Source organism: Spermophilus citellus (genome assembly GCF_964194105.1).
Source record: "Spermophilus citellus genome assembly, chromosome: 9".
NCBI lineage: Eukaryota > Metazoa > Chordata > Mammalia > Rodentia > Sciuridae > Spermophilus > Spermophilus citellus.
The window spans coordinates 1,556,636-1,567,568 of record NC_138191.1 but is presented as its reverse complement, the minus strand read 5'-3'; the positions used below and the strand labels follow the sequence as shown (position 1 = coordinate 1,567,568).

The 10,933-nt window shown below is 40.6% G+C and overlaps 1 protein-coding gene across 2 annotated transcripts; it reads right to left on the bottom strand.

Moving 5' to 3' along the window:
- Positions 1 to 1,070: 1,070 nt before the first annotated feature.
- Positions 1,071 to 9,448, bottom strand: FCGR1A (Fc gamma receptor Ia; the record flags this gene model as incomplete). 2 transcript variants are annotated; one of them, XM_081307063.1, is made up of 6 exons in its annotated part: positions 1,071 to 1,472; positions 2,356 to 2,640; positions 3,597 to 3,848; positions 7,943 to 8,197; positions 8,966 to 8,986; positions 9,372 to 9,448. In XM_081307063.1, the coding sequence occupies 6 exons, from the start codon at positions 9,400 to 9,402 to the stop codon at positions 1,207 to 1,209; spliced, it is 1,110 nt and encodes a 369-aa protein (XP_081163189.1). In that variant the 3' UTR covers positions 1,071 to 1,206. The 2 variants fall into 2 exon arrangements, with proteins under 2 accessions (XP_081163189.1, XP_081163188.1); XM_081307062.1 differs by having other exon boundaries at positions 7,943 to 8,200; positions 9,372 to 9,402.
- Between the last annotated feature and the right edge of the window lie 1,485 nt (positions 9,449 to 10,933).

Here is a 10,933-nt window from a genome sequence, read left to right as displayed (position 1 = left end):
GAAACTTCTCCTTGCTTGGAGATCTGGGTTTGTTTATTAAGGAAAGTAGGAGTTACATTCTGCCTTCCTATAAGGCAGGAGACAGGAATGGATAGGCGGGACTTCTGGTGTCTCTGGATTTAAAGAGATTACAAGAAACTTCCAAATGAATAACACGCCCATTTCTAATCATGAATATCTCTTTCATGTTCATCTCTTCTCTGACATGACTGGAAACATTCTCTGTTGGCTAACCAAAAGAAAAAGCCAAGAAGCAACTATCCTAACCCACAGGGGTGAGCTTTCTCATTCCCTCAGCTCCTCAGAGGTCATTTGTAAGTTCTATTTCCTTCCTTTTAGTCTACACAATTTCCTGGTCTTCCTGAAATCCCCTCACCCATCTCTGAATATCTCTTCCTATCTCCTTCTTTCTCTCATTCTATCTTCTTCTCTGTCTTAATCTCTTGCACATATGCACAACCTCACCGTTTTACCTTGTTCTCAGAAGTATACTATTTTTCAAACTACCTCACAGGATAACCAGATTGTGAAAGGAAAGTGACCACAACACTTGGAGTGACCAAAAGATCTTTATTGCAGCAGTGCAACAAAGAGAAAAGAAGGAAGGAAAGAGAGAGAGAGAAAGAAGAGATGAACAGGGAGAGAGCAAGAGCAAGAGAGAGACAGTGCGCGCAAGAAAGATAAAGAGAGCAAGAGAGAAAGAGCAAGAGAGGGGGGGCCTGGCAGGAGGGAGTTTTTATAGCCCAAATCTAATGGGGCCTCTGGGTCTGCAAGCTGCCTTGTTGGCCCAAGGGGGGTTGAGTGCTCAGCTTTGAGCAGGACTTGACATAAACAGGTGATAAAGGACCAGATAGAGGGGGGTTTGAGTTCGTGGGCTATCTTGCAGCCAACATCTGTTCAGCCTGCCCTGCAGACAACACAGTTCAGCCTGCTCTGCACCCAACAGATTGGACTTAACCTCCAAATTTTTAAAGATTTCTTTGGAGTAGATCTCAATTCAAATCATCTCTGATTACCAAAGTTCCAAATATGTCTCCATTGAAGTCAGCTCATGTATTTTCTTTATTTAACAGTTATGTGCCATGGGACCCACAATTCTAGTGCACTTCAACTTTGGGGAGTTTGTGCCTCAGTGCTCCCACAGAGAGGAAGGGACAGTGGCAGTCCAGATCTATGGCCACCCCTGAGTTGCCGCTGTCCTCCTTCCTAGGGATTCTTCTGTTGTGCTTTTTCTTGAGGCTGTTCTTGTTGTTCCAGACAATTCACCTCTTCTTCTAAATATCTATCTTTTTGAAGGTGGGAAGTTACTTTCTTCCCAGAATCTGAAGCCAAAGAAACTTCTAAATTCCATTTTTTCTTTCTTTGCAGTTCTTTATGTATCGTCACACAGAGAACAGTGTTCACCAAAAATATTATTCCCACTGACAGATAGAAAAGGATGTTAAACCAGACAGGAGTTGGCGACTGGAGGCCTGAAACAGAAAGAGAAGATACTGTCAGAAACCAGAGGGGTCTGACTGATTGATGTGTGGAAGAAAAAAATGAGTGAGGCTGCAGCACCTACCCCCAGTGGAGGTGCTGATGAGTTCAGGGGACAGGAAGGGACTGGAGGAACCCTGCTGGTGGTCTTACGTTAGTTTCAGAGATAACTGCTATCTCTATGCCATTTAATGCTTGAAGATAAATTTTTCCCTTGAAGAGTCTTTGTTCCCAAGCTCACAATCCTTACACCTCAGTTAAATCAACACTCGAGCAGGTAGTTTTGTGCAGTGGACAATATCACCCTCTCATAAATCAACCATGAAAATTATTTGATTCAAAAACTATATCCCAAGATGGGCATGGTGGCACATGCCTGTAATCACAGCAATTCAGGTGGGCTCAGGAAGGAGGATCTCATGTTTGGGAAAGGGCTGGGGGTGTAGCTCAGTGGAGAGCACCCCCAGTTCAATCCACAAAAATAAAACTTAAAACCCACACCTCATGTGTTCATATCCCCAGACCTAGGGCAGTAAATAGGAGGAACTCAATATATTGTTGATGAGGGAGAGAGAAGGGAAGGGCAGAAAAGGGAAGGAAGGAGGTGGAGTGAGAGGGGAGGAAAGGACAATAGAAAATGAAGAAGGGGAAGAAAAGGAAGAATGATGAAGGAAAGAAAAAAGAAAGAAAAAATCATGAAATTTGTGATGAGAATAGTGAGTTCTGAATCAGGAATGGAAAGGCCTGTCCGTAGGCTTTTCCGAAAGAGATTTCCTCCTCCTGGCTGGGCCACAAAACCCTTGAACAAGCCTCAACCCCACAAGAGAAAAGGGAGCCGCTTCTCCCTTGTCAGCAGCAGCCTATCTTCTCTCTCACCCAGCACTTGAAGCTCCAAGGCAGGGCTGCGCTTCAGTACGTTCCCATCTTCTGTGACTGCCTCACACCAGTAGGAGCCGGAGTCCTCTCTTCTAGCAGTTAAAATCTGGTACTCGGAGGATGCGTTTCTGTCCACTAGGGTCTTGCTGCCCACGTAGAAGGAGTAGTACAGCTGCAAACCAGCCCTCTCTGGGAGCAGCGTGGTTTCACAGCTCAGGGTGACCAGGTTCCCCTCCAGGAGGGGGAGTGACAAGGATGCTCTCAGCACAGGAACTGAAAACAGCTCTAAAGAGAAAGTGATGGGGACAGGTTGAAGCTCAGTGGTAGAGCACCCCCAGGTTAAGGTTCTTTTCACAAAAGACAGACCCTCCCAACCCCTTGGGAAACTTGCCCCAAGAGAATGCATCCATAAGGCATATTTTTTCCCATTTGTAACAGAGAGGCATTCTTGGGTTTTTCTAATTTACATAATTACCGTTGCCAGCTTGCTCTGACCTGTTGATAATACTCTACACAGTTCATGCTTCCCTGAATGGCCATTTGTTTATAAATAACCATTCCCTTTGGCACAGTCTACCCAGGGAGTTTAGTGAATCACACTTATGTCCCTGACTCAAAAGAAAATCTGGGTCAGTAATTTCTTTCCTACAGGAAGGGAATTTTTTTTTTTTTCAGACAGAAAAAAGTTGCTACTGATTGTGAATACTAAGAAAAAAGACCATGAAAGAATGAGAACAAGGGCCATGTGGAAACTAGAACACGGGAAGCTGTTTCATGTACAGATGCTTAGAAAGAACTGGGACAGAAGGGCCACAATGTCCCTGAGACAGATGGAAGGCTAACCAATTCCTAATGTTTTCCTTTCATGAAATTCCTGATGTATTCATGAAATTTTATTGGATTATTTTCTAATAACTTCCTTAGCCACTTTGAGTGAATCTCTATTCTTTGTGACTAAAACAAAATTAATAAAATGAATCTTTACTATGCCCTGACTTTGACATTAATCCTGCAGTTACTGATGGGGCACTGTGATATCCTGGAAAGAGCAATGGACTAGGACCTAGAGACCTCAGTTCTGGACCTAACCAAGCTACTGGTCATTGGTGGCCTTCAGTGATGCAATTTGCCACTCTAGAACTCAGTTTCTTCACTTAAAAATTTAAGTGAGATTTTTAGATGATTTTCATTGTCTCTCTGGTCCTTACAACTATAGTTCTAGAACTGTTCAGATACAGTACCTTTCACAGTGACAGTTACTCCCTCTGATGTGTAGCGATGTCTTCCCAGGCCTGAGCAGTGATAGACGCCATTGTGACTTGTGTTGGTTTTCTGAATGGTAAATTCAGAATTCCGAGGAGAAAACTGAAAAGCTTTGCCATTTTGGTAGAAAAGCACATTGTACACCAGCTTATTCTTCCATGCATGACACCTCAAAGTCAGAGGTTCTCCTTCAGTGAAGACTCTGCTAGAGATCTGGAGTAGCAGCCAATCTGAAAGATGTGGACCCCAAATGTATGCATATAGTGAAGGAGGTACAAGGAGGCCAAATCTTCACCCTGGGGACCTATCATTTTTCTCCTTGTAACATTCCAAATTCAGAACTCTGCTAAATCTGAGGCCTGTGTCTCATTTCTCAAATATCTTTCGCTTTGGTAGAAAGAAAGGTAATCTTTACCAGAAGCTGTGCACAAAGCCCTTTCTTATCTTCCCTTTCCAGATCTGAGAAATTGATTGAGTCAAGAATTCTAAGATGTCACCAATGAGTCACAACTCTGCACCTTTATTTTTTTCCTTCCCCAGGGACAATTGGTTTGGCTCAATAAAGATGAAATCCTTGGGGTAAAAGGAGGAGAGACAATATAATTTTCTACCCTCCAGAACTTAGATCTAAGAATAGAAGGCAGGTATTCCAATGCTGTATGTAGAATGACAATAATTCATGATAATTATATCCAATAACACTCATGAATCCCGCTATATTGTTTCTAAATACACTAGACTCTTCCTGTCTTTATTTCCATTCCCAACAAAGACATGCTAAATGTCTGCACTACCCAAACACACATCTTTGCTTTACATATGCAAAGTACAGTGGGAGATTTTGACACACCTCCATCAGAAACTGCCGAAACACTAGTGATATTAGAGAATGCTTGAATGACACAATTAACAGATTTGATTTTGTGGACTGCTGTACCACAGAAAAGAGAAGATTCATATACTTTTCAAACATATATGCAATAGTTAAAAAATTGAGCATGTGCTAAGCGACAAAGCAATTTTCAACAAATACCAAGAAATTGATCCTATATTTTACACAAAATCTGACTAAAATGTTATACAGTTAGTAACCAATAAAGCCACTCTCCAAAATCTTGTAAATAATTTAGAAGTAACAAAAAAAGAGAGAAATCACAATAGAAATTTTAAAATTCTAACCTATGACACTGAGAATATTTCATCAAAAATTTGTGGGATGCAGCTTTTAGCAGACATATTCTACTAATTTTCCCACTCAAACACTATTCCTCCACCTTCATGACCTTGAAGTAGAAAGAGGACATTCATTCCAAGCCACATGGGTAGGACCTGGGTCCACCAGTCAGCTGTATTTCTTGGTCTCAGTGTCCACAGATTTAACTGAAGTGACTGACCATCAATGTAACTGTAATTGAATCCTCCACTGTTGAATAATTGTGAAAAAAAAAGTTTTTAAAAATAAGGCATAGGGAACAACAGCCCCCAAACTTGGTGTATTGTACTGTAATAAAATTAAGACCATTTGTTCATTAAACAAACAAACAAACAACAAAGGTAGTGAAAAGGCAAGCCAAGGAGTGGTAGAAGATAATTGCAACACTTGACTCATATCCGTGACAAATAAAGAACTATGTAAGTCGATAAGAAAAAGACAAAAGAAAAATTGGTGAAAAGACCTTTTCAGGTACTTTACAAAAGAGAATATCCAAATAGGTAATAAACATGTGAAAAAATAGTCAATAGCATAGTCATCAGGGAAATACAAATTAAAACCATAGTGTGATATTATTATACCTCCACCAGGATGGCAAAAATGAAAAATACAGAAAACTCCTAATACTGATAAAGGTGGAGAGGAACAAAACTTCTCATACTGTCAGAGTCAAAAATTGGTATTAGGACTCTGAAAACCTGTTTAGTAATATATCTACTAAAGTTGATTACGTACATATTTCGTAACTGGCAAGTACACTAATAGGCATTTTCCAATACATACGTATATCTATGTGCACCAAAAGACATGTAAAAAAATGTCCATAGCAGTACTATTGGTAAAAAGCCCAAACTGGAAACAAATCAAGAATCTATCAGTGGAATAGAAAAATATATAATAAGTAATGAGAACTTGAACTTCAACTTCACAACATGTGTGAATTTCATAATTATAATTAAAGAATTCCCCACGCAAAGACACTTCGCCGGGAGAATTCCAATTTTATTGCAAAAAGCTGTGTGCTTATATAGAACTACAGGGGAGATGGTAGGGCTTAGATAAATGGCAGACCACCCGTTTATTGGCAAGTTCTTCCAGATATCAGCTCCGCGCCCAGGAATTAGTTCTCATTGGGGCTAAGGTTCCCCGCCAGCGAGATTTGAAATTGGCGCCGGCGGGAGAGTTCACAAGGGCGGGAACTTTTCTCGCCACTGCAGAGAAGAAGAAGTCCTTAGGCGCCATGTTGGGGTTTTTTCTCTGGGGTACGGCTGCCGTTTATACTTTTCCCAACATATAATGTTAACAAAAAGAAGCCAGACACAAAAGAGCATAACAGGTACCATACTGTAGCCATTTATGTGAAGTTCAAAAACAGGCAAAACTATGGTGTTAGAAGTCCGTCTTGGGGTGTAGTGACTAGAAAAGGGCAAGAAGAAGTTTCTTGGTTCTGGAAATGTTCTGTTTCTTGCTCTGGGAGGCGTTTACATGGTGACCATTCACGGAGATGTGCACTTAGGTCCTATGCACCAACAGCAGCCCAATAGGGCCGGCCAGCTGTGAGTAGGGTTTGCTACATGTGAGTTATCCTTCAAAGAAAGAAAATGGGCTCTTCACAGGCCTAGTCTTTTTTCTTCTTTTTGGTCACTTGACCCAAGAAAAACTTATGCTTCTGCTCAAACTACACAAAATCTCTTGTTGAAATATCTCTGTCAGCTCCCTGGCTTCTCCCCTCATATCTGCATCTTAAGAACTTATTCCCAGAGTCCTGAGGGACACAGGAAGAACACCTAGCTTTCCCTAGACATTCTCAACACTTCCTCGACTAGATCACATTTCCTCTGAAAGCAACTGAGTCTGCTTACATGTGATTCTGCCGCTAACATGCATTACCTTTTTTTAAATTTATTTTTTATTGGTTGTTCACAACATTACAAAGCTCTTGACATATCATATTTCATACATTAGATTGAAGTGGGTTATGAACTCCAAATTTTACCCCAAATGCAGATTGCAGAATCACGTCGGTTACATGCATTACCTTTGGCATTATCAATTACAAAGAAGTTTGAGCTTATTGCTTTTGACTATCTAAATAATATATTTGGGTGTTTTGTCCTGAATAATAAAACATTTCCATTTCCCCCTCCATCTCTAGGAAATAGAAATTTGCTACAGATTGAAAAGGGTGGCAGGTTTATTTTCCTGCTTCTATTCATTAAAGTCTCATGTAATTCCACGTCTAGAATATCTTAGAACTACACTTTGAAATGGGCCACAGACTCTATGTATAAGATGTCTATTGCAAGTACTGTTTATAGAAGTAGAAGAGTAGGAAAACCTTAGTACTAATAGGCAGAATGGTTACGTTAATCATATTACAGTCATAGAGCAGACATGTAGAAGACTTCTTTATTAATATAAACAGTGACAAAAGTAAGATATAAGACAATACATAGAGTATTCTAATAATCACAGTTTTTTATATTTGTCTTTTAGCTATAGTTGGACACAATACCTTTCTTCCTTCCTTCTTTCATTTATTTATTTTTATGTGGTGCTGAGGATGGAACCCAGGGCCTCATACATGCTAGGCAAGCACTCTGTCACTGAGCTATAACCCCAGCCCCTAACAATCACAGTTTTAATTTTAAGTTTAGATATAGGGCTGGGGGTGTATCTCAGTGGTAGAGTGTTTACAATGCCTTGGGTTCAATCCCCAGTACCATATAAAAAAGTTTACATATATATTAATAGTTTTGCTTTAGTGGAAGGTGACTGTGGGACTAGGATTTTGGGGTTGGAGGGAGACTTTTCACTGTTCATCACTGTGTTTGTCTGAACTATCATTATTTACTATGTGATGGCAGAAATGTCAACTAATGATAAAATATTAGAGTCTGCATTTTTCTCTGGACACCCTACTCACAGCTGGCCCCACTGGGCTGCTGTTGGTGCACAGGAACCTTGATGTGATGTTCTGAGTCTATTGATTAATTTCAGTAAGGAGCCACTTAGAGCTGAGACTTTCACTTAAATGAAGACACACACACAGAGGAGAACACCCAGGAAGGCCCTGTGATTTCCATCCCTCCTGCTCCATGCCACACTCACCTCTGCGGATTTCGAGCTGCACAGGGTCACTTGGCACTGAGAGACCTGTCTGGCACCTGTATTCACCACTCTCACTGACCCTCGCTGCAGTGATGCTATACTTGGAGGTCGAGGTCTGAATGGCTGTGCCGTTGAGAAACCACCGTGTGGAGTTGTCTCCAGGCCGTTGCGGCCCCTCACACAATAAGGTGACCTGTTCATCTTGGAACACACTTACCCACGGAGGCTGCAAGGTGATCACTGCCTTTGTGGGGTCTGCTTGGGGATAAAACCAAAGCAAAACAAAAAGTGGAGTGAAAGGGAGGGTTCCGAGTGGTTGGGGAGGTTTTGTGGACAGCACAAGGAAAAGTTGCGTATTTAGTTTAAAAAATAGGCAAGCAGGAGCCCACAAAAGCCAGACTTTAAAAGTGTCCTGATCCTGCTGTAGAGAGCTCTGTTTTTATTATTAAATCCTAATTGGGGTGTTAGAGATTTGGGGTTCCTGAGGATGGATTACTCACTTAGATCTCCCTAATTCTCCTAGTGAAGCAAGTTCTAAACTAGTGCAGACTGTCAGGAGTCAGTGTCCTTGTCCTCAGTGTTATACTGTTTCTGAGGGTAAAGCACAGACCTTCATAGGCTTCTGCTTTGGAAATGGAGGCTCAAATGCCTCCCTTTGAAGCCTTCAGTACCTGCCTGACTCTCTCTGAGAAGAAAAAACTGATTTAGCTTTCTTGTAACAGGGATTTCCCCGAGGGATGTTGAAAAACCCAGCCTAGCTGCCTCTGTGTTTTCGCAATTCTGGCCATTTCCGCTCTCATAAGCACATTTAGGCATTTAGTGCCTCAGTCAGGGCTCATTCAGAAAGCCTTAGAAGCCTTGGAAAGAAAACTGACAAATCATATCACACTCTGCATATACATAGTTTATAAGTCTTTCTTCTGTCTATGCTCTCTCTATTCTCTCTTCTTTAGGTTAATGGAACTCATCCTTTGGAAGAAAGACAGTGGCATGAGAGGAGAATCTGAGGTAGCAATCACTTACCCACTTGTCCACCAACTGGAACTGCAAAGATGGAAGAGCAGAGACATCAGGTAGATTAGTAGGAGATGATGAGACAGGAAGAATTGGAGAGACAGAGCTAATTAGACTCTGGGGGGCCAGTTTAGGTTTCTTGACCTAAACTATCCCTCTTTCCAAAAATCAAGTACCAGCAGAACTGATGATTATTGATGAAACTTTATTTTGATATGGGGTTTTCAGTCTAAATGTATCTCAGGGTCCCCCTTCCCACTCTTTTGATATAATAAGCACCAATAAAGCATCAAAGCACAGATACAATTATCTTCATACTCATGAGTTCTAACCCAAATATCCAAGGAAGACCAAAAATGTTGATCCAAAGCCAGAATCCATGCCCGTCTAGTCACCCTCTCTGAGCCCAACTTACCCCAAAGGAGCAGAGCTGTCAAGAGCCACATATCACCTCCAAGCTGGCGAGCAGTAAAATCTGAAATATGCAAGACACCAAAGAGGTTTTACTGGGGGATTTGGAGCCAAGATTAGAAAAGAGGAAGGAAATTGCGTTTTCTCACCACTTTCATCATGACCATTTTCTGGGAAGTACATCCCTAATTCTTTACATATATAAATATATATTTTTAGTTTAGATGGACAAAATACCTATTATTATTATTATTATTATTATTATTATTATTATTTTGGTGGAGTTCTTTTTTTTTTTTTTTTTTTTACTGGGGGTCGAACTCAGGGCTTTGCCACTGAGCTATATCCCAGGCCACAATACCTTTATTTTATTTTGTTTTGTTTTTATGAAGTAAGCAAACGTTCAACCACTGAGCCATAACCCAGCCCTATCCCTAATTCTTGAAGCATGTACTCCCCATTCTCCTGTTCCTTAGCCCATCTCTCTCAGTGTGAAGTTCTGGTTTTGGGGTTATGAACTCTTAAATCCAGGGGAAGGGCTAAAGTTTTAATGACATTTTATTTTGATTATTCTTCCTCTGTTTCTTAGGATTAAACTATGAAAAACACCACTTTTATAATTGGTTCAAGGCCTGGCTAATGTTCGATCATTTGAACCCAGAAGATCCTATGTCAACTTTCAGAGGCATATAAAGAGTTGCTCATATTTGAGAGTTCCCTTAATACAAAGCCAGCCTTTGCTCCTCTGGGGAGTAGGAAGGATTAGTGTTCCATTTTAGCAAAAAGATGTAAAATGCCATCTTCCTGATTATGAGCTTAAGATATCATGAGTTTGTACTGTTTGTTTTGGCCAAATGCAAAGAAATTAAATGTTTTTCTAAAATATTTAATTTTAGTTGTAGTTGGACACAATACCTTTATTTTATTTATTTTTATGTGGTGCTGAGGATCGAACCCAGGGCCTCACACATGCTAGGCAAGTGCTCTACAGCTGAGCCACAACCCCAGCCCAAAATTAAATGTTTAATGTAAATACTGTGGCAAAGACAAATAACTCCTACCTATTCCTTAGGAAATATCCCTAAGAAGGAAGCTTTACAGTAGATTTAGAAAACTCTGTGCCACCAAAGTGAGTTGGTTCCTGAGGTAGGGTTGTAAAGATATAAAGAAGTTTTTAGGCAGTCTGTCAAGAAATAAAGGGAGATAAAAAGAAACTAGAATGAGTTGAATAAATGCAAGAGGAACTTGGGTAGCAATCTCACGGCAGGGACTAAAACATTACAGATTTAATTACAGCCTTGATTTTTTCCCCTCAGTCAACACTGTCTTCATAGCCCTATGAGAGGCTGAGAATACCTCTCTGACTCTTGACTATGGCTCATCTGTATGATTTTCACTAGACTGGAATGTGGGTGGAAACAACATTGCACTACTAGCTTAGAACCAGAATTTCTTTTTTGTTTTGTTTGTTTTTGTTTTTGTATATGGGATCGAACACAGGGCACTTTACCACTGAGCCGTATCCCCAGACCCTTTTTATTTTTTATTTTGAGACAAAGTCTCATT